The 22,884-nt window shown below is 37.4% G+C and overlaps 1 protein-coding gene across 1 annotated transcript; it reads right to left on the reverse strand.

Annotated features, from left to right (window-relative positions):
• Positions 1 to 18,254: 18,254 nt before the first annotated feature.
• Positions 18,255 to 18,836, reverse strand: LOC113718210 (uncharacterized). The gene is made up of 2 exons (XM_027243125.1): positions 18,597 to 18,836; positions 18,255 to 18,512 (listed from the first exon to the last, which is right to left on the reverse strand). The coding sequence occupies exons 1-2, from the start codon at positions 18,834 to 18,836 to the stop codon at positions 18,255 to 18,257; spliced, it is 498 nt and encodes a 165-aa protein (XP_027098926.1).
• Positions 18,837 to 22,884: the final 4,048 nt, after the last annotated feature.

The following is a 22,884-nucleotide window of genomic DNA, read 5'->3' on the forward strand; positions in this document are numbered from 1 at the left end:
GGAACTCGGATTTGGACGAACTTTATACCATTTTGAAGATGAAACAAAGATCTACAAGTATTTTGAAGACCTTAACACCCAGTTCCTTCTTTATCAATGTGAACTGAGCACAGTCAGAAGCAAAATCAAGAAGCGTAGCACAATTTAGAGTTTAGAACAGAAGCGAGGGTTTTGGCCATAACTCAGGCTACACAGATCCGTTTGACCTGAAATTTTGTAGGCACAACAAGCACTTAAGAAGATACAACTTTCATGTTTTAAGCAAACCATGAATCAGTACGTAGCACAAAGGAAAATGTAGCCAAAGTTTAGATTCTGGGCTGCCTTGTTTTCCAGTTTAACCGGTTTCGCACGTCGCAAACGAATGGTCCGTTGCTATGGTTCTCATGCAAGTTTTCTAACCAATTTCATACCAAATAAACACACATATATTAGCTCCTACATCTTACACAACTAATCCAAAGATTCTCCATGAAATTCCACAAAACTATCTAAACACGAACCACAATTTCGAACCTAGCGTTATATACATCACTTAACCTAATCCAACCATTACTTAGCCAAACCCTATCCAACCAAACCCTAACCAAGCTAATACACCCTACCTTAACCTAGGGTTTCTTGATTCAAACCAGCCCTTGCTATCAACCAACCAAACAAATGAGGCACATCATCAAACATATCAATTGCAAGTTAAACAACACAAGATTAGAACGAATTCACATGTGCATCATTAAACCCTAACTAGGGCAGCCATAACCAAAAGTTTTGGAGCAATAAACCACCAATATAATCCATGGAAACATCTCACCATCACTTCATAAGCCATATTAAGGCTCAACAACAACCATACACTTCATTTCCAACCATCTAAAAAATCATTAACCAAACTTAAACTTGCAAGAGCTTTCTTACCTTCAAACAAGGTTGATAAGGGTGCAAGCTACTACAACAAGCTCCCAAAGAGGTTCCTCCAAGCTCCAACTTCAAGATTGATGGACAAAAGTTGATGCACCAAAGAAATTTTTTCTTCTCCTCTCAAGCTTCAAGTTTCGGCCCTCTCTCCCTCTTTCTCCTTTTGGTTTTTGTTTTGTTTATTTCTTATGATTATCTAGTAAATTTTATGATATAAACTTAGTCAAGGCATTAGAAGATATTTTCCCTAACAACCAATCACATAAAAGCTTCCATTTTGCTCTTTTGCCCTTACACTCCAACTTTGCATGTGATCAACTCTTGCTCTTAAACATTTGAACTTCTTACTTTTTGCTCCATAGGATATAAATTTAATCTAGTCCAAACTAATTAATCTTACTTAGTTTCTCTACTAATCACCCCACTAACTTAATCATCTATACTTAACCATGTATTAACAAACACAAATGCAATTAAACAACAAGCTTTTTGTCATGGGAAATATTAAGGGTTTAAACCCAACTTAGGATTCTAATAAATCATAACACTAGAGATTTTTTTTCTAGTTTAGGGTTTTCTAAGTTTTTAAACTTACTTAACCTATATCAAATGGATCAGATCCTATACTTACCTGTACTAAAACACACACTAGCATAACTAACTGTAACTACAACTCGAACTTATGATTAATACAAAGACTAGGGTTTCAATTCCTAACCCAAATTAGGGTTTTCTAATTAGCCCTAAAACCCAATTTTACTGCACAAATAATTCACCTCACCTACTATCAAACTTAAGGACTAACCGGGGTCTCACATTGTGACAATCACTACATTTTCATGCATATTTTCTACTTTTTAGGGATTTTTTTATCATTTTGCATGACATTTCCTTTATATGTATATCCCTTATCCCATATTTCCCCTATATGTCTATCTCTTACTCTTGTGTGTGAAAACATGACATTAGACTTGCATTTCATTTAACAATTAGAACTAGGTTAGTACATTTTGCTTGATTAAATTAGGAAAATTACCCCTTGAATATGGGATATGGATGAGTATGGCTTTTCTAGCCTTAACACGCTCGTATTCCCTCTATAAAGGGAAAATTAAAAGTCACGAATTTTAGCCTCCCGCACCCGTTATGATGCATTCCTTTGGGTCATATATATTTTTTGTATAATTATTATTTTCTTTTCTTTTCTTCGAGTCTCATATTTTTGCATATTCGTGACCTCTTCAAAGTGTCACTCTTGGGCATCACAATTAATGTGATTTGCACCAATTAAGTTTTGAAGAGATATTCCGACCGCCGATATCCTTCTAGGTTTAGGTTTTGCATCTATATAGTGACATCCAAATGTGATAAAATTTTAGCCTAAATTAAGAAAACTTTTGACTAAATCAAGCAACTAGCCTTGCCTAGGTTGAAAGGGTGCATTGGATTTTTTCCTTGCCTTCCCTTTCTTCAACCGTGACTCCCGTTCCTTTTTCTCCGATTTTCGAAAACTTGAAGTCGTTTAAAAATGGTTTTCTCAACTTTTTTTATTTAAAATTCATTTTAGATGACTTGGTACACCTTAACTCTATACCATGTGGCGACTCCTATTTTTTATTAAGAACTCTTTTTAAACTATTATTTTGGGTCAAAATCGTCGCAATTTTAAGTCCCATTTAGGCCCATCATTTTTTATTTATTCTCTAAAAATCAAAAACTCATTTTTTTCAAATAAAAAATTAATCAAAATTCATTTTTTTAAAACATGTTATTTTTTCTTTTAGAAATGGGACGTGACAGCTAAGAAAGCTAATGTGGTAGCCGATGTTTTAAGTTGTAAAGTGCAAGTGGCAGGGTTGATGATTAAGGAATTGCACTTGTTGGAAGAGATTAGTAGTTAGAACCCTCATCTTGAACCAGGAAAGGTGATTCTCGAGAACATTGTCGTGAAATCCGTTTTGCTAGATCGTATCAAGGAGGCACAAGAGAAGGATTCAGAGGTGCAAAAGTGGTTGAAAAAAGTTAGAAAGGGGGAAAAGTCGGATTTTAATTTGGGTGTAAATGGTGTACTAAGATTTCAGAATCGCATAGTAGTGTCAAAGGATGAAGGGGTAAAAAGGGAAATCTTCGAAGAACCTCATCGTTCTAAGTATACGGTACATCTTGGAAGGAATAAAATGTACCAAGATTTGAAGAGCTTGTATTGGTAGGAAAATATGAAGAAGGAAATTGCTCGATTTGTCCAGACTTGTTTGATCTGCCAGCAGTGCCAGCAGGTTAAAGCTGAGCATCAGAAACCATCTGACCTATTGGAACCTTTAGAGATACCCGAGTGGAAATGGGAGAATATTACCATGGATTTTGTATCTGGATTACCAAGGACACAAAGAGGTCACGACGCCATTTGGGTAATAGTGGATAGACTAACCAAATTTACTCATTTTCTACTGATTAGTATGAAGTACTCACTGGAGAAATTAGCTAAGATGTATTTGAATGGAATTATAAGGTTACATAGGATACTAGTAAGTATTGAATCTGATTGAGACCCTCAGTTTGTTTCTCGGTTCTAACAGAAGATGCAAGAAATGTTAGGAACTAAATTGAATTTTAGCACTACCTACCACCCACAGACTGATGGACAGTCAGAAAGGACAATTCAGATTCTTGAGAACATGTTGAGAACATGTATTTTGGATTTTGGAGAGAGTTGGAGTACGTACTTAACATTGGTGGATTTTGCTTACAATAATAGCTTCCATTCATCCATTCAAATGGCTCCATACGAAGCTCTTTATTGCCGGAAGTGTAGATCTCCAATTTGTTGAGATGAAATAAGTGAAAGAAAGATCTTAGACCCAACTACAATACCATGGATTGAGGAGGCGTACGAAAAGGTGAAGTTAATACGCCATAAGATTCAAACAGCTCAGAGCCATCAAAAGAGTTATGCAGACAATCGAAGGAAAGATTTGGAGTTTGCGGTTGGAGATCAAGTTTTTCTTAAGATCACTCCTCTAAAAGCAAGTTTGATGGCAGCGAGAGGAAAGAAGTTGCAACCAAGATTTGTAGGACCTTATAAGATTCTCTAACGTGTGGGAAACGTGGCCTATAAGTTGGAACTGCCACCAAGTTTGTCGCAAATTCATAATGTTTTCCATGTGTCTATGCTCAAGAAGTATCACCCAGATCCCTTCACCCAGGAACTATGAAATAAGCAAATCCCTTTGGTAAAAGTTCTATGGAGAAATCACGGATTAGAGAAAGCAACTTGGGAGATAGAAGAAGAGATTCAAGAAAAATATCCAAACCTATTTCCGAATCAAGGTATGAATTTTGTGGACGAAATTCTTTTAAGGGGGAGAGGATGTGAGGACTCATGTTTTTATTCTTACTTTAGTCTATTTTATAATTATTTTACCTTAGTGTTATTTAATTTTACTATTTTTGCATGAATTTTCTCGAATTAAGCTTTTATCGCGCGCGCGTCGAAAGTTTCTCAAAAGTCGTGTAGACACGACTAATTGGAGATTTGAGAAATTAGTATTAGACTAGTAAGTATGAGTAATTACAGTGTTAGAGGAATTACCTTGGAGAATTAATGTATAAGTGTAGCACAAGAGAGAAAGTGGTAGTGCAAGGCACTATTTCGCTACTATTGAGAGTTGACTTTTTGCACAACTTAAAGTTAGCTTTTTATTCATTCTTCCTCCACAAGAATCACAACACAAACACTCCCTCACTCTCTCTCTCATTCGGTCGAAACAAAGGAAATAAAGGGGGAAGAGAAAATTCCATCTTTTGCTCCAATCTTGCTTGAATCACTTCATCCAACCCACAAATCTTTCGGATTTTGTTCTCACTAGAAGAAAGGTGCAAGCTTGTGGTGTTTCTTGGTGAAAAATTGGTGTAGAGCCTTTCTTACAACTAGGGTTAGGAGCTTGAAGAGGTATTTCACTTCATCCTCCCTTAATCTTTCAAATTTTGCAAGAATAGAGGTTATATTTCATGGGTTTGAAACCCTAATCAAGATTCTAGGCTAGTGGACTTGAGGAAACTTTTATTTCTGCTTGATATCCTAAGATAGTGGTCTTGAGGTGGCCTTTAGGTATCTGAATTGAGGTTCTTTTGCTTCATTGTTGTTGTTTATGTGAATTATGGCTTGATATTGGCTTGATAGTGGAGAGAAATTTTGGAGGAAACCATGAGAGGTGCTGGCCGAATTTTCTGTTTGGTTGTCTTGCTTGGAGTTTGAAATTTTGTTGGTTATTTGGCTGCTAAACTGAGTGATATATGTTGTGTTATGTGTGTGGAAATTGCCTTTCAAAAATCATTTCAATTGGTTGCATTAAACTAGGGTTTTAGAAAAGGAAGAAATCTAGAAATTTGCTATCAGGCCAGCCGGCCACTGGTACTTTGTCTGAGCATAACTCTTTGTACAAAAGTCAAAATTGAGTGCCATTTATGGAATTTAAAACTAGACACCAAGAAATTTCAAACAGTATAAAATTCCCCTGCTAGTTCATTTTGAGTGAGCCGTAACGAATCGGCAAAATGGACTGACCTGTTTTATCTGTCTATCCGAGAGAAACTGGGAAGCTGTATATTGTCGCTCAATTTTGTCTCACTTGTGATGGGAGTTTAAAAACAATGTATTCTGATGAAATATAGAATTTTGAATCTAGTTTCTAACACCATAAACCATTCTCAATTTGGACTTGTGTAGAGTTAGATATGGTCTGATTTCAAAACTGTGTCAAAGCTGGAAACTGGAAAATTGTTGAACAGGTTGTGAAATCTAGCCATCTTCAAACTGTTGTATCTTGTTGTTCAAAAATTCGAATTTAGTTCTGCTTGTTGTGTTTGAAACTTTACTTGAAAATATTGTTGTGTTATAAATTTAAGAGGTTAATTCAATAACCATGAATTTTACCAAATTTTCAAACTTTACTGAAAAACAAGAACTGGTTCTGCCCTGTCTTCATGAAACAGCAAATTTGAGCTGAGATTTGAATGGTTTCTAGTTAGAATATGGGAAAAGTGTCTTCTGGAAAGTTTTACTACTTTGAATCTATTTTTCAACGGTATAAATTTTCCAATTTTTGGACTTGCCAAACTGAAGATACGATTTTCCAAGTACGGTCGCATAAAGCTGAAATTTTCCAATTTCTTGAGAAATGCACTTTTATGAACTTCCAACTTCCTTTTGAGATTTATGGTTCATTTTAAACTCGATTTCATGCATAATACAAGTTTTCCTTGTGATTTTAAATCTTCATTTTGAATCTCGATTTTCGATGGATTGAAGCTCTTTTGAGGCGTTGTCCCAAGTTTAAGCAAAATGCATTTTTCTTCTTGAATGTTAAGTGGTCTAGGGGGAAATATGTGAATAATGGTTGGTCACTATTTCTTTAGGTGCTCAAAAGGGTTTCGAAAGGGATCCCGGTGAGAATAACTAAAGGCCTTATTTGCTCACTTACTTTTGAATTGGTGAGTGTCAAGTGCATGAATTGTTATATCTACTTGATTGATCTTACTTGCATACGTGAACATGGCTTGATGAGGCAAGTGTATACTTTATCGCACTCGTTCTCCTTTACTTGACTTTTTACTTGACTTACTTGAACTTGACTTGATGTGCTTGGTCGAGAAGTTTGGTGAACCATGAGAAACTTGTAAAGCTTGATCTTTTGAGATCTTACTTGGCATACTCAAGTAGTATTACCTTCTCTATTTGACATGCGGGCCCGGTAGAGGGTGGAACGGTGGACAGAATTTGATGAAAGTGGAGTCTACGGATTTGGTACTTGCTTGGTTGACGGAGAGTCAACGTGGGATATTTGGATCATGGTCTTGGCCAAGCTATGTGGAATTTAGCTCCTGAGAGCTCCCGTATCCTTATTGATTGTGTTTTACTCTTATTTGTGAATTACATGAACTTGCTAGCTATATTTCTTGTACAAGTGTTATTGCTACTTAAACTTATTTGTTTGCATACTTTTCTTGGCCTCACTAAGCGTTAGCTCACCCTCGTAGTCTGTTTTCCTTAACAGGAGCTCGGATGGAAAGATTTTTTGGAGAAGCTGACTTTACTACTTTTTGATTAGAATTTGGATGTATATAATTTAGTCAGTTTTTTGATGGTTGTATTTTTGGGAAAAGTTGAGGTACCTTTTGAAAACTTTATAATGTAAGACTTGAATGATTGTATAAGGAAGCGACTTTTCTTTATATTGGCTTTTATTATTGGTTGTGTACCGTTAACTTTAAATTTAACTCGTATTGAGCCTTGGCGAGAGTTAGACAGGTGGCCTGTCGATACCATAGGGTTCGCCCTAAGGAGAAGTGGAGTCATCACAACATCTTCATGCAACTGACATTTAATGCATTTTCTGACAAAAACTACACAATCATGCTCCATAGTAAACCAAAAATATCATGCCCTCATAATCTTCTTTGCTAATAAATGTCCATTCATATGTGATCGAGATATACCACTATGCACTTCTTTCATCAAATAATCTGCTTCATCTTCATCAACGCATCTTAGAAGGCCTAAGTCTGACATCCTTTTGTATATCACCTCTCCATTTAAGAAAATCTTGGATGATAATTTGCGCAAAAAGCTTTTAGCAGTAGTATCAGCGCCTGGAGGATAGGACCCGATTTTGAGAAATTCCTTAATATCGCTGTACTAAAGACGGCCATCAGAAGATTTTTCCATTACTAGACAATGTGCAGGCTTTTTTTGTAATTGAATCTGGATAGGGTCAATCACCAACTCATCTAGATGTTGAATCATTGAAGATAAAGTGGCCAAAGCATCAGCAAAAATATTTCGAGCACGTGGAATATGCTTGAACTCCAAACTTCTGAATTTGTTTGTCAAATCCAGTAAATTGCAATGACATGGCAAAATCTTTGAATTTTGAGTTATCCATTCTTTGAGCGTTTGATGCACGAGCAGATTGGAATCACTGAACACTATTAAATCTTTGATCTCCATCTCCAATGCCATTTTTATTCCAAACATGCAATGTGAGAACCCGTAATTTTCATTTTCTAGGTTTTAGAATTTTTCATGGCTTGTTTTCTGCATTTTCGTGATATTTTTTTTATATAATTTTAAGGAGCAGATATAGTTTTAGATGATTTTTCTCGTATCGAATAGATTTTGAGAAATTAAGAACGTATAATGGACGTGGGCCCCACTAGTGCGAAAAGTTCGGAAAAATTCGGCCAATAAGGTTAAGTTTCGGATATTGGGTGAAATTTATCGGGTGTTAAGAGATAAGTGGAGGATGAGATGTGATTGATGTGAGAGGAAACAAAAGGATAGAAATGCATTTAATGAAGTGACACGTGTCACTTTGTGAGTGGTTGAAGCCTAAGACAACTATTTACCTTTTTGACCTTTCTTACCCTTGGATTAAATATCTCAAAAATTACCCAAAATTCACTCTTTTCTTCTCCCTCTTGGTCGGCACTCTCAAGCAAGGAAGAAAGAAAAACTCTTCAAAGAAAAACTCTCCATCTAGTGCAAATCATCCAAATCAAGTGCTTAAACTTGTTTCTACTCCATAAAATCCCTCCATTTGGTGCTAGTGAGTGATTTGGTTAAGTTTTTTGGAGAAGCTAAGGTGTCCTACAACTCTCCCTCTCTTGTTTACTAGGTGAGTGGTATATGAACTTGCCCCTACACTTAATGAAGCTTGAGTTGTGCTTAGTGGAAGCTAAAGTGTTGAATTTTGTGATTTAATTCTTGTTTTTGGATGAAATGGTGAAGTTTACAATTTATTGGTGATTTTTCTGGTTTCATATGATCATGATGTTGTGGCCTTGTATGATGATTGGCAATGGCCTATAATTGCAACCAATTTTGGGTTTGGATTGAAATGTGCAAAGTTAGGGTTTCATAACCCCCTTTCTGTCCGGTTTTGTATCATATGGTTAGAGGCCGAATTGGCCTTTGATTAAAACATGAAAGTTGTAGGTATTGATGTTTTTGAGGTTCCTGTAAAATTTCAGGTCATTTGGAGTAGTGTAGAGTGAGAAATGTCGATTTTACTGTTGCTGTTCTGGGTCCTTCAGGATGGCCGAACTGCGCTTGTAATTGGCTGTTTTGACTGGAATTTCTTTGGATTTGATTGTTGAGGTCTTCTGATGAAATGTAGCTTGATGTCATAGCTACCATATGCCTTTGTAATTTCTGCATTTGGACCTGTATAGACTGAGTTGTACTGATTACAGCATAGTGTGATTTGTAAACCTGCAATTACGGTTCTGGTTTTGTATTCTGCATATTTGACCTAGTTGTGCTAGGATTTGGACTGAGTGGCCTTCTACATTGTTGTAGCCCTGTCTTTTAGCTTCGAGATGGTGGGTCTTACACCCTCATCCGATAAGCGTAGCGCATTTTGTGCCATTACCGCATAAGGAGGCCAAAACTGTTTTTGTTGTTAGGGGTAATATAGTTACATTTCCTGATTTTTCTGGTTTCCTTTAATGCTTATATATTCTTATGGAACCCTATTTTGGTAATACTTGGCCTTGGTTTATGACTTGTAAACAAATCTTATTGTGTTTATTTGAATAGTTTTAGGGCTTGTTTTTATTCCGATCATTTCCTAGCTAACTTTTGTACTTGTACTACTTTGAGCCTAGTGAACGGCTTTTGGGGAATGAGATGAATTTTGTGTGAGATGTTGGGACTGATTTGAGGAAATAATGAAGCCATGATGGCTGGAAACTAGGTAAACACAAGGGATATGCTGCCGAAATTTTACTTGAAGGCTAGTTGGATTTACTTGTGATTTGAGCAAAGGACTTTTGGGTTGTTTGTGCCTAGGTCTTCATGTTACCTTTTCGTTTCCAAGAAAATCATGTTTTCCACCCTCGCATTAGTATTTATTTGGCGAGGCATACGACTAGTAGTCGAGCCTCATGTGTATTTTGTTTACTCGATTCTGGATGTGAAACCTTCAATTAGTTTACTTTGATTATTTTAGGGTTTCTTGGCGATTAAGGCCAATCTGAAGTGAAAACTTTTGAAGTTGAGCCGGTGAGTGTACCACTCCCCTCCATTGCTGTTTAACTTGATTTCTGCTCTGCAATCTGTTTATTTGTTTGAGACGAGGGTGTACTTTATCACACTCGTTCTCTAGTCTGTTCATGTGCCAATTTCTATGCAAAATTTGAATCTGTTATCTGTGTCTGCATCTGTTCGGATTTCTATGACCTATGAGCTCAATCCTGTGGCTAAGTTATTCGAGTCGGGCCGGCAAGGGCCTGGACGATTAGATAACGAACCACGGTAGTCTGTTCGGGGATTTTTGGTATTGAGACCCTTGATTCCGGGTATACTCGAGTATTACCATTTATGTTCGAATATGGTGAGCGAGCCCGGTAAAGGGGTGTTTGGTGGACGGAATTCGGTGCGAAGTGAGGTCTACGGACGCGTTGGTTCTATATACGTTGACGGAGAGTCAACCGGTTTGGATCAAGTATTGCGCTGGAAATTTGGCTCCTGAGAGCCACCTGTATCCTTCTGATTTGAATCATTGGTTACTTTACTTTACATCTGACATGTGTATCTGATTTGTTAAATATGAAATGCCATGATTTTAATGCTATCTGTTTGGTACCTCATTGAGCGCAAGCTCACCCCTTTCTGTTCCATTTGTTTTCCTTACAGGAAATGTCCACTTTTGAAAAAGGTTGTGTTAGTTGGTTGTCAAGTTGAGCTCATGTAAATGTCTTTTGAATAGCACTTTGAATGAAACCCTAATGTGTATTGGGTTTACTTTCTTTTGATTGGCAAACCGAACATGAATATTCGTAATGAATGATTTTTGATATGCCGCTTTGGCTTGTAAATGTTACAGTTCAATGTATGTATGTTTGGTTGATATTTGGTTGAATTTCGGATCAACTCGTATTTCAAGCGGCAAAAGAAAAATTTTGGCTACTCTCGGCCTAGTAACTGGATTCTGACGTGGCCGGTACTGTTCATCATCGTCTTCGATTTTTTTTTTGTTTTTTTCATTTTGTGATTTTGACTTGTTTACGCGCGTGGGTATGTTTCGGAACGTATTAGATCGACGTGAACTGATCCTTAGTCCTGGCGAGAGCTGGGCAGGCAGCCCGCTAACCCCTTTGGTTCGCCTTAGGGGAAAGTGGGGCTGTTACATGCAAGCTATTCAGCCATATCGTTAGTGCAGAAAAATCATAGTTTAGAGGAACATGGATAATGTTTTCCTTCAGGCGATACTAGAACAACTCCGATCCCAACCCCGAAAGAATTTGAAGACCATCAAAGAATAGTCTCCACTCAGGGTATTGCTCATTCATATCTTTCGCTGTACCAACAAACAGGACCTCCTCATCCGGAAAATAAGTGTGAAGCAGTTGATAATCATCTTCTCTTGGATTTTCAGCCAAATGATCTGCTATAGCCTGCCCCTGGATTGCCTTTTGCGTGGTGAAGATGATATCGAATTCAAAAAGGATCATTTGCCATTTAGCCATGCGTCTGGTCGGCATTGGTTTCTCCAATATGTACTTCAAAGGATCTGAACGAGATATAAGATAGGTAGTGTAACTAAGCAAATAATGCTTCAGTTTCTGAGCTGCCCAGGCCAATGCACAGCAACTCCTTTCAAGAAATGAGTATTTTGCCTCGTAAGGCGTAAACTTCTTGCTAAGATAATAAATGGCTTGCTCCCTTTTCCCAGAATCGTCATGCTGCCCCAAAACACACCCCACAGCTTCGTCAAGCACAGACAAATACATAATCAAAGGTCGACCCGACTTGGGTGGCACTAAAACTGGAGGGTGCAACAAGTAATCCTTGATCTTATCAAAAGCTTGCTGGTATTCTTCACTGTAATACAATGACACATTCTTCTTCAATAATTTAAACAAAGACTCACATGTAGAAGTCAATCGAGCAATGAACCTACCATTGAAATTAATCTTTCCCACAAAACTCTTCACATCCTTTTGTGTTTTTGGCACTGGCATCTCACGAATGGCTTTAATCTTTGTCGGATCTATCTCTATGACTTTTTTACTGACAATGAACCCCAATAATTTGCCGGTAGGAACCCTGAAAACGCACTTTGCAGGATTTAATTTCAAATTATATCTTCTCAGTCTTTTAAATAACTTTTTCAAATCAACCAAATGATCCTCCGCTCTCTTGAATTTGATTATGATGTCATCCACATAAACTTCCATCTCCTTATGAATCATATCATGGAACAAGGTGGTCATGGTCCTTTGATAAGTAGCTCCAGCATTTTTAATCTGAATGGCATTACTTGGTACCAAAATATTTTTCATGGAGTGATAAAAGTAGTTTTCTCTCTATCCTCTTTTGCCATTAGAATTTGATGGTACCCGACAAAACAGTCGTCAAAAGACTCGATCTCATGCCCAGCGGTGTTGTCCAAAAGGATATGTATGTTTGGCAGGAGAAAATCATCCTTTGGACTAGCCTTGTTCAAATCTCGATAGTTAACACATACCCTTACTTCTCAACTTTTCTTCGGGACAGGGACTGGATTCGAAAGCCAAATAGGATAATGAGATACCATGATAGTCCTGGCATTGAGTTGCTTGTCAATTTGCTCCTTGATTTTGAGACTTATGTCCGATTTGAATTTGTGAGGCTTCTGTTTCACCGGTGAAAAATTTGGGTCCGTTGGCAATTTGTGAACCACTATATCTGTTGAAATGCCCGTCATGTCATCATAGGACCAAGCAAACACATATTGAAACATGGTCAAGAATTCAATCATCTCTTTTTTTACTTCTGATTCAAATGAATGCTAATTTTTAACTCCTTGACATCGTTCTCAGTGCTAATATTAATGATTTCTCTTTCTTCTAAGTTTGGTTTGGTTTTATCTTCATATTGTTCAAGATTCTTTAACAAAGACTCAGATTCTTTCCCGTTATCGCTCTCGTCTTGAATTTTTTATTCCATAATTTCAAATTCGTGAGAGATATCGAGATTGCAGTCATCAAATTCTAGAATAGTGATATCCAAAGGGTCAATGTATTTTATTTTTGGCCATCTAAAAAGAAAGAGATAGATACAACAATGTGTAAGTAAAATAATTGAAAAATGAACACTGTGCATTTTATTGAATTTCAAATAAAGGATAAAACGTCATAATACGCTACTTAACAAAAGATACACTACTTTAACATAAGACTTGTATTGAAAAAATATTTGATTCAAAACTATTTAAAAAACTGAAAGGCAAAAGATGAACAATGCAAATGATTTCTTTCTTAACTCTCAACCAAAGGCAATTCCCTAGTTTTACCGAAATTCCCTTCGGGAAGGAAGAAAATCAATGGTCCAATTCTTCATTGCTTCTCTGGAGACCTCCGAAAATTCCGGATTCTCTGATGGCTCGCCCTCATAAGTAACCCCCATGAACAGTTTAGACAAACTAACATCCACCTCATCGATCGAGTCCAATTCAGATTTGATTACTTCTGATGGATAGGGAAAATTGTAATGCAATGGTGGGATACTCCTGACAACTTGTTTTCCTTCTTTTTCTGCTCTCTTGTGATCCAGCATTTCTTTCATGTCCCTGGAAGTAGATTGAAACCCTAGTCCTAAGGTGTCTTTGTGAGGACCCGAAAATTTTCCGAATTTCTAGGCTTTATTTTATTTAATTGACAGGTAAGAAAGCTAATGTGGTAGCCGATGTTTTAAGTTGTAAAGTGCAAGTGGCAGGGTTGATGATTAAGGAATTGCACTTGTTGGAAGAGATTAGTAGTTAGAACCCTCATCTTGAACCAGGAAAGGTGATTCTCGAGAACATTGTCGTGAAATCCGTTTTGCTAGATCGTATCAAGGAGGCACAAGAGAAGGATTCAGAGGTGCAAAAGTGGTTGAAAAAAGTTAGAAAGGGGGAAAAGTCGGATTTTAATTTGGGTGTAAATGGTGTACTAAGATTTCAGAATCGCATAGTAGTGTCAAAGGATGAAGGGGTAAAAAGGGAAATCTTCGAAGAACCTCATCGTTCTAAGTATACGGTACATCTTGGAAGGAATAAAATGTACCAAGATTTGAAGAGCTTGTATTGGTAGGAAAATATGAAGAAGGAAATTGCTCGATTTGTCCAGACTTGTTTGATCTGCCAGCAGTGCCAGCAGGTTAAAGCTGAGCATCAGAAACCATCTGACCTATTGGAACCTTTAGAGATACCCGAGTGGAAATGGGAGAATATTACCATGGATTTTGTATCTGGATTACCAAGGACACAAAGAGGTCACGACGCCATTTGGGTAATAGTGGATAGACTAACCAAATTTACTCATTTTCTACTGATTAGTATGAAGTACTCACTGGAGAAATTAGCTAAGATGTATTTGAATGGAATTATAAGGTTACATAGGATACTAGTAAGTATTGAATCTGATTGAGACCCTCAGTTTGTTTCTCGGTTCTAACAGAAGATGCAAGAAATGTTAGGAACTAAATTGAATTTTAGCACTACCTACCACCCACAGACTGATGGACAGTCAGAAAGGACAATTCAGATTCTTGAGAACATGTTGAGAACATGTATTTTGGATTTTGGAGAGAGTTGGAGTACGTACTTAACATTGGTGGATTTTGCTTACAATAATAGCTTCCATTCATCCATTCAAATGGCTCCATACGAAGCTCTTTATTGCCGGAAGTGTAGATCTCCAATTTGTTGAGATGAAATAAGTGAAAGAAAGATCTTAGACCCAACTACAATACCATGGATTGAGGAGGCGTACGAAAAGGTGAAGTTAATACGCCATAAGATTCAAACAGCTCAGAGCCATCAAAAGAGTTATGCAGACAATCGAAGGAAAGATTTGGAGTTTGCGGTTGGAGATCAAGTTTTTCTTAAGATCACTCCTCTAAAAGCAAGTTTGATGGCAGCGAGAGGAAAGAAGTTGCAACCAAGATTTGTAGGACCTTATAAGATTCTCTAACGTGTGGGAAACGTGGCCTATAAGTTGGAACTGCCACCAAGTTTGTCGCAAATTCATAATGTTTTCCATGTGTCTATGCTCAAGAAGTATCACCCAGATCCCTTCACCCAGGAACTATGAAATAAGCAAATCCCTTTGGTAAAAGTTCTATGGAGAAATCACGGATTAGAGAAAGCAACTTGGGAGATAGAAGAAGAGATTCAAGAAAAATATCCAAACCTATTTCCGAATCAAGGTATGAATTTTGTGGACGAAATTCTTTTAAGGGGGAGAGGATGTGAGGACTCATGTTTTTATTCTTACTTTAGTCTATTTTATAATTATTTTACCTTAGTGTTATTTAATTTTACTATTTTTGCATGAATTTTCTCGAATTAAGCTTTTATCGCGCGCGCGTCGAAAGTTTCTCAAAAGTCGTGTAGACACGACTAATTGGAGATTTGAGAAATTAGTATTAGACTAGTAAGTATGAGTAATTACAGTGTTAGAGGAATTACCTTGGAGAATTAATGTATAAGTGTAGCACAAGAGAGAAAGTGGTAGTGCAAGGCACTATTTCGCTACTATTGAGAGTTGACTTTTTGCACAACTTAAAGTTAGCTTTTTATTCATTCTTCCTCCACAAGAATCACAACACAAACACTCCCTCACTCTCTCTCTCATTCGGTCGAAACAAAGGAAATAAAGGGGGAAGAGAAAATTCCATCTTTTGCTCCAATCTTGCTTGAATCACTTCATCCAACCCACAAATCTTTCGGATTTTGTTCTCACTAGAAGAAAGGTGCAAGCTTGTGGTGTTTCTTGGTGAAAAATTGGTGTAGAGCCTTTCTTACAACTAGGGTTAGGAGCTTGAAGAGGTATTTCACTTCATCCTCCCTTAATCTTTCAAATTTTGCAAGAATAGAGGTTATATTTCATGGGTTTGAAACCCTAATCAAGATTCTAGGCTAGTGGACTTGAGGAAACTTTTATTTCTGCTTGATATCCTAAGATAGTGGTCTTGAGGTGGCCTTTAGGTATCTGAATTGAGGTTCTTTTGCTTCATTGTTGTTGTTTATGTGAATTATGGCTTGATATTGGCTTGATAGTGGAGAGAAATTTTGGAGGAAACCATGAGAGGTGCTGGCCGAATTTTCTGTTTGGTTGTCTTGCTTGGAGTTTGAAATTTTGTTGGTTATTTGGCTGCTAAACTGAGTGATATATGTTGTGTTATGTGTGTGGAAATTGCCTTTCAAAAATCATTTCAATTGGTTGCATTAAACTAGGGTTTTAGAAAAGGAAGAAATCTAGAAATTTGCTATCAGGCCAGCCGGCCACTGGTACTTTGTCTGAGCATAACTCTTTGTACAAAAGTCAAAATTGAGTGCCATTTATGGAATTTAAAACTAGACACCAAGAAATTTCAAACAGTATAAAATTCCCCTGCTAGTTCATTTTGAGTGAGCCGTAACGAATCGGCAAAATGGACTGACCTGTTTTATCTGTCTATCCGAGAGAAACTGGGAAGCTGTATATTGTCGCTCAATTTTGTCTCACTTGTGATGGGAGTTTAAAAACAATGTATTCTGATGAAATATAGAATTTTGAATCTAGTTTCTAACACCATAAACCATTCTCAATTTGGACTTGTGTAGAGTTAGATATGGTCTGATTTCAAAACTGTGTCAAAGCTGGAAACTGGAAAATTGTTGAACAGGTTGTGAAATCTAGCCATCTTCAAACTGTTGTATCTTGTTGTTCAAAAATTCGAATTTAGTTCTGCTTGTTGTTTTTGAAACTTTACTTGAAAATATTGTTGTGTTATAAATTTAAGAGGTTAATTCAATAACCATGAATTTTACCAAATTTTCAAACTTTACTGAAAAACAAGAACTGGTTCTGCCCTGTCTTCATGAAACAGCAAATTTGAGCTGAGATTTGAATGGTTTCTAGTTAGAATATGGGAAAAGTGTCTTCTGGAAAGTTTTACTACTTTGAATCTATTTTTCAACGGTATAAATTTTCCAATTTTTGGACTTGCCAAACTGAAGATACGATTTTCCAAGTACGGTCGCATAAAGCTGAAATTTTCCAATTTCTTGAGAAATGCACTTTTATGAACTTCCAACTTCCTTTTGAGATTTATGGTTCATTTTAAACTCGATTTCATGCATAATACAAGTTTTCCTTGTGATTTTAAATCTTCATTTTGAATCTCGATTTTCGATGGATTGAAGCTCTTTTGAGGCGTTGTCCCAAGTTTAAGCAAAATGCATTTTTCTTCTTGAATGTTAAGTGGTCTAGGGGGAAATATGTGAATAATGGTTGGTCACTATTTCTTCAGGTGCTCAAAAGGGTTTCGAAAGGGATCCCGGTGAGAATAACTAAAGGCCTTATTTGCTCACTTACTTTTGAATTGGTGAGTGTCAAGTGCATGAATTGTTATATCTACTTGATTGATCTTACTTGCATACGTGAACATGGCTTGATGAGGCAAGTGTATACTTTATCGCACTCGTTCTCCTTTACTTGACTTTTTACTTGACTTACTTGAACTTGACTTGATGTGCTTGGTCGAGAAGTTTGGTGAACCATGAGAAACTTGTAAAGCTTGATCTTTTGAGATCTTACTTGGCATACTCAAGTAGTATTACCTTCTCTATTTGACATGCGGGCCCGGTAGAGGGTGGAACGGTGGACAGAATTTGATGAAAGTGGAGTCTACGGATTTGGTACTTGCTTGGTTGACGGAGAGTCAACGTGGGATATTTGGATCATGGTCTTGGCCAAGCTATGTGGAATTTAGCTCCTGAGAGCTCCCGTATCCTTATTGATTGTGTTTTACTCTTATTTGTGAATTACATGAACTTGCTAGCTATATTTCTTGTACAAGTGTTATTGCTACTTAAACTTATTTGTTTGCATACTTTTCTTGGCCTCACTAAGCGTTAGCTCACCCTCGTAGTCTGTTTTCCTTAACAGGAGCTCGGATGGAAAGATTTTTTGGAGAAGCTGACTTTACTACTTTTTGATTAGAATTTGGATGTATATAATTTAGTCAGTTTTTTGATGGTTGTATTTTTGGGAAAAGTTGAGGTACCTTTTGAAAACTTTATAATGTAAGACTTGAATGATTGTATAAGGAAGCGACTTTTCTTTATATTGGCTTTTATTATTGGTTGTGTACCGTTAACTTTAAATTTAACTCGTATTGAGCCTTGGCGAGAGTTAGACAGGTGGCCTGTCGATACCATAGGGTTCGCCCTAAGGAGAAGTGGAGTCATCACAACATCTTCATGCAACTGACATTTAATGCATTTTCTGACAAAAACTACACAATCATGCTCCATAGTAAACCAAAAATATCATGCCCTCATAATCTTCTTTGCTAATAAATGTCCATTCATATGTGATCGAGATATACCACTATGCACTTCTTTCATCAAATAATCTGCTTCATCTTCATCAACGCATCTTAGAAGGCCTAAGTCTGACATCCTTTTGTATATCACCTCTCCATTTAAGAAAATCTTGGATGATAATTTGCGCAAAAAGCTTTTAGCAGTAGTATCAGCGCCTGGAGGATAGGACCCGATTTTGAGAAATTCCTTAATATCGCTGTACTAAAGACGGCCATCAGAAGATTTTTCCATTACTAGACAATGTGCAGGCTTTTTTTGTAATTGAATCTGGATAGGGTCAATCACCAACTCATCTAGATGTTGAATCATTGAAGATAAAGTGGCCAAAGCATCAGCAAAAATATTTCGAGCACGTGGAATATGCTTGAACTCCAAACTTCTGAATTTGTTTGTCAAATCCAGTAAATTGCAATGACATGGCAAAATCTTTGAATTTTGAGTTATCCATTCTTTGAGCGTTTGATGCACGAGCAGATTGGAATCACTGAACACTATTAAATCTTTGATCTCCATCTCCAATGCCATTTTTATTCCAAACATGCAATGTGAGAACCCGTAATTTTCATTTTCTATGTTTTAGAATTTTTCATGGCTTGTTTTCTGCATTTTCGTGATATTTTTTTTATATAATTTTAAGGAGCAGATATAGTTTTAGATGATTTTTCTCGTATCGAATAGATTTTGAGAAATTAAGAACGTATAATGGACGTGGGCCCCACTAGTGCGAAAAGTTCGGAAAAATTCGGCCAATAAGGTTAAGTTTCGGATATTGGGTGAAATTTATCGGGTGTTAAGAGATAAGTGGAGGATGAGATGTGATTGATGTGAGAGGAAACAAAAGGATAGAAATGCATTTAATGAAGTGACACGTGTCACTTTGTGAGTGGTTGAAGCCTAAGACAACTATTTACCTTTTTGACCTTTCTTACCCTTGGATTAAATATCTCAAAAATTACCCAAAATTCACTCTTTTCTTCTCCCTCTTGGTCGGCACTCTCAAGCAAGGAAGAAAGAAAAACTCTTCAAAGAAAAACTCTCCATCTAGTGCAAATCATCCAAATCAAGTGCTTAAACTTGTTTCTACTCCATAAAATCCCTCCATTTGGTGCTAGTGAGTGATTTGGTTAAGTTTTTTGGAGAAGCTAAGGTGTCCTACAACTCTCCCTCTCTTGTTTACTAGGTGAGTGGTATATGAACTTGCCCCTACACTTAATGAAGCTTGAGTTGTGCTTAGTGGAAGCTAAAGTGTTGAATTTTGTGATTTAATTCTTGTTTTTGGATGAAATGGTGAAGTTTACAATTTATTGGTGATTTTTCTGGTTTCATATGATCATGATGTTGTGGCCTTGTATGATGATTGGCAATGGCCTATAATTGCAACCAATTTTGGGTTTGGATTGAAATGTGCAAAGTTAGGGTTTCATAACCCCCTTTCTGTCCGGTTTTGTATCATATGGTTAGAGGCCGAATTGGCCTTTGATTAAAACATGAAAGTTGTAGGTATTGATGTTTTTGAGGTTCCTGTAAAATTTCAGGTCATTTGGAGTAGTGTAGAGTGAGAAATGTCGATTTTACTGTTGCTGTTCTGGGTCCTTCAGGATGGCCGAACTGCGCTTGTAATTGGCTGTTTTGACTGGAATTTCTTTGGATTTGATTGTTGAGGTCTTCTGATGAAATGTAGCTTGATGTCATAGCTACCATATGCCTTTGTAATTTCTGCATTTGGACCTGTATAGACTGAGTTGTACTGATTACAGCATAGTGTGATTTGTAAACCTGCAATTACGGTTCTGGTTTTGTATTCTGCATATTTGACCTAGTTGTGCTAGGATTTGGACTGAGTGGCCTTCTACATTGTTGTAGCCCTGTCTTTTAGCTTCGAGATGGTGGGTCTTACACCCTCATCCGATAAGCGTAGCGCATTTTGTGCCATTACCGCATAAGGAGGCCAAAACTGTTTTTGTTGTTAGGGCTAATATAGTTACATTTCCTGATTTTTCTGGTTTCCTTTAATGCTTATATATTCTTATGGAACCCTATTTTGGTAATACTTGGCCTTGGTTTATGACTTGTAAACAAATCTTATTGTGTTTATTTGAATAGTTTTAGGGCTTGTTTTTATTCCGATCATTTCCTAGCTAACTTTTGTACTTGTACTACTTTGAGCCTAGTGAACGGCTTTTGGGGAATGAGATGAATTTTGTGTGAGATGTTGGGACTGATTTGAGGAAATAATGAAGCCATGATGGCTGGAAACTAGGTAAACACAAGGGATATGCTGCCGAAATTTTACTTGAAGGCTAGTTGGATTTACTTGTGATTTGAGCAAAGGACTTTTGGGTTGTTTGTGCCTAGGTCTTCATGTTACCTTTTCGTTTCCAAGAAAATCATGTTTTCCACCCTCGCATTAGTATTTATTTGGCGAGGCATACGACTAGTAGTCGAGCCTCATGTGTATTTTGTTTACTCGATTCTGGATGTGAAACCTTCAATTAGTTTACTTTGATTATTTTAGGGTTTCTTGGCGATTAAGGCCAATCTGAAGTGAAAACTTTTGAAGTTGAGCCGGTGAGTGTACCACTCCCCTCCATTGCTGTTTAACTTGATTTCTGCTCTGCAATCTGTTTATTTGTTTGAGACGAGGGTGTACTTTATCACACTCGTTCTCTAGTCTGTTCATGTGCCAATTTCTATGCAAAATTTGAATCTGTTATCTGTGTCTGCATCTGTTCGGATTTCTATGACCTATGAGCTCAATCCTGTGGCTAAGTTATTCGAGTCGGGCCGGCAAGGGCCTGGACGATTAGATAACGAACCACGGTAGTCTGTTCGGGGATTTTTGGTATTGAGACCCTTGATTCCGGGTATACTCGAGTATTACCATTTATGTTCGAATATGGTGAGCGAGCCCGGTAAAGGGGTGTTTGGTGGACGGAATTCGGTGCGAAGTGAGGTCTACGGACGCGTTGGTTCTATATACGTTGACGGAGAGTCAACCGGTTTGGATCAAGTATTGCGCTGGAAATTTGGCTCCTGAGAGCCACCTGTATCCTTCTGATTTGAATCATTGGTTACTTTACTTTACATCTGACATGTGTATCTGATTTGTTAAATATGAAATGCCATGATTTTAATGCTATCTGTTTGGTACCTCATTGAGCGCAAGCTCACCCCTTTCTGTTCCATTTGTTTTCCTTACAGGAAATGACCACTTTTGGAAAAGGTTGTGTTAGTTGGTTGTCAAGTTGAGCTCATGTAAATGTCTTTTGAATAGCACTTTGAATGAAACCCTAATGTGTATTGGGTTTACTTTCTTTTGATTGGCAAACCGAACATGAATATTCGTAATGAATGATTTTTGATATGCCGCTTTGGCTTGTAAATGTTACAGTTCAATGTATGTATGTTTGGTTGATATTTGGTTGAATTTCGGATCAACTCGTATTTCAAGCGGCAAAAGAAAAATTTTGGCTACTCTCGGCCTAGTAACTGGATTCTGACGTGGCCGGTACTGTTCATCATCGGCTTCGATTTTTTTTTTGTTTTTTTCATTTTGTGATTTTGACTTGTTTACGCGCGTGGGTATGTTTCGGAACGTATTAGATCGACGTGAACTGATCCTTAGTCCTGGCGAGAGCTGGGCAGGCAGCCCGCTAACCCCTTTGGTTCGCCTTAGGGGAAAGTGGGGCTGTTACATGCAAGCTATTCAGCCATATCGTTAGTGCAGAAAAATCATAGTTTAGAGGAACATGGATAATGTTTTCCTTCAGGCGATACTAGAACAACTCCGATCCCAACCCCGAAAGAATTTGAAGACCATCAAAGAATAGTCTCCACTCAGGGTATTGCTCATTCATATCTTTCGCTGTACCAACAAACAGGACCTCCTCATCCGGAAAATAAGTGTGAAGCAGTTGATAATCATCTTCTCTTGGATTTTCAGCCAAATGATCTGCTATAGCCTGCCCCTGGATTGCCTTTTGCGTGGTGAAGATGATATCGAATTCAAAAAGGATCATTTGCCATTTAGCCATGCGTCTGGTCGGCATTGGTTTCTCCAATATGTACTTCAAAGGATCTGAACGAGATATAAGATAGGTAGTGTAACTAAGCAAATAATGCTTCAGTTTCTGAGCTGCCCAGGCCAATGCACAGCAACTCCTTTCAAGAAATGAGTATTTTGCCTCGTAAGGCGTAAACTTCTTGCTAAGATAATAAATGGCTTGCTCCCTTTTCCCAGAATCGTCATGCTGCCCCAAAACACACCCCACAGCTTCGTCAAGCACAGACAAATACATAATCAAAGGTCGACCCGACTTGGGTGGCACTAAAACTGGAGGGTGCAACAAGTAATCCTTGATCTTATCAAAAGCTTGCTGGTATTCTTCACTGTAATACAATGACACATTCTTCTTCAATAATTTAAACAAAGACTCACATGTAGAAGTCAATCGAGCAATGAACCTACCATTGAAATTAATCTTTCCCACAAAACTCTTCACATCCTTTTGTGTTTTTGGCACTGGCATCTCACGAATGGCTTTAATCTTTGTCGGATCTATCTCTATGACTT

The sequence above is a fragment of the Coffea arabica genome, chromosome 11e, assembly GCF_036785885.1.
Source record: "Coffea arabica cultivar ET-39 chromosome 11e, Coffea Arabica ET-39 HiFi, whole genome shotgun sequence".
Taxonomy (NCBI): Eukaryota; Viridiplantae; Streptophyta; class Magnoliopsida; order Gentianales; family Rubiaceae; genus Coffea; species Coffea arabica.

Excerpts from the sequence above, each read along its gene's own strand:
- LOC113718210 (XM_027243125.1), bottom strand. The coding sequence starts at position 18,836 with ATGGCATTGGAGATGGAGATCAAAGATTTAATAGTGTTCAGTGATTCC. Across the intron at positions 18,513-18,596 it reads TTCAACATCTAGATGAGTTG|TACAGCGATATTAAGGAATT; the intron begins GTGATTGACCCT and ends GGCCGTCTTTAG.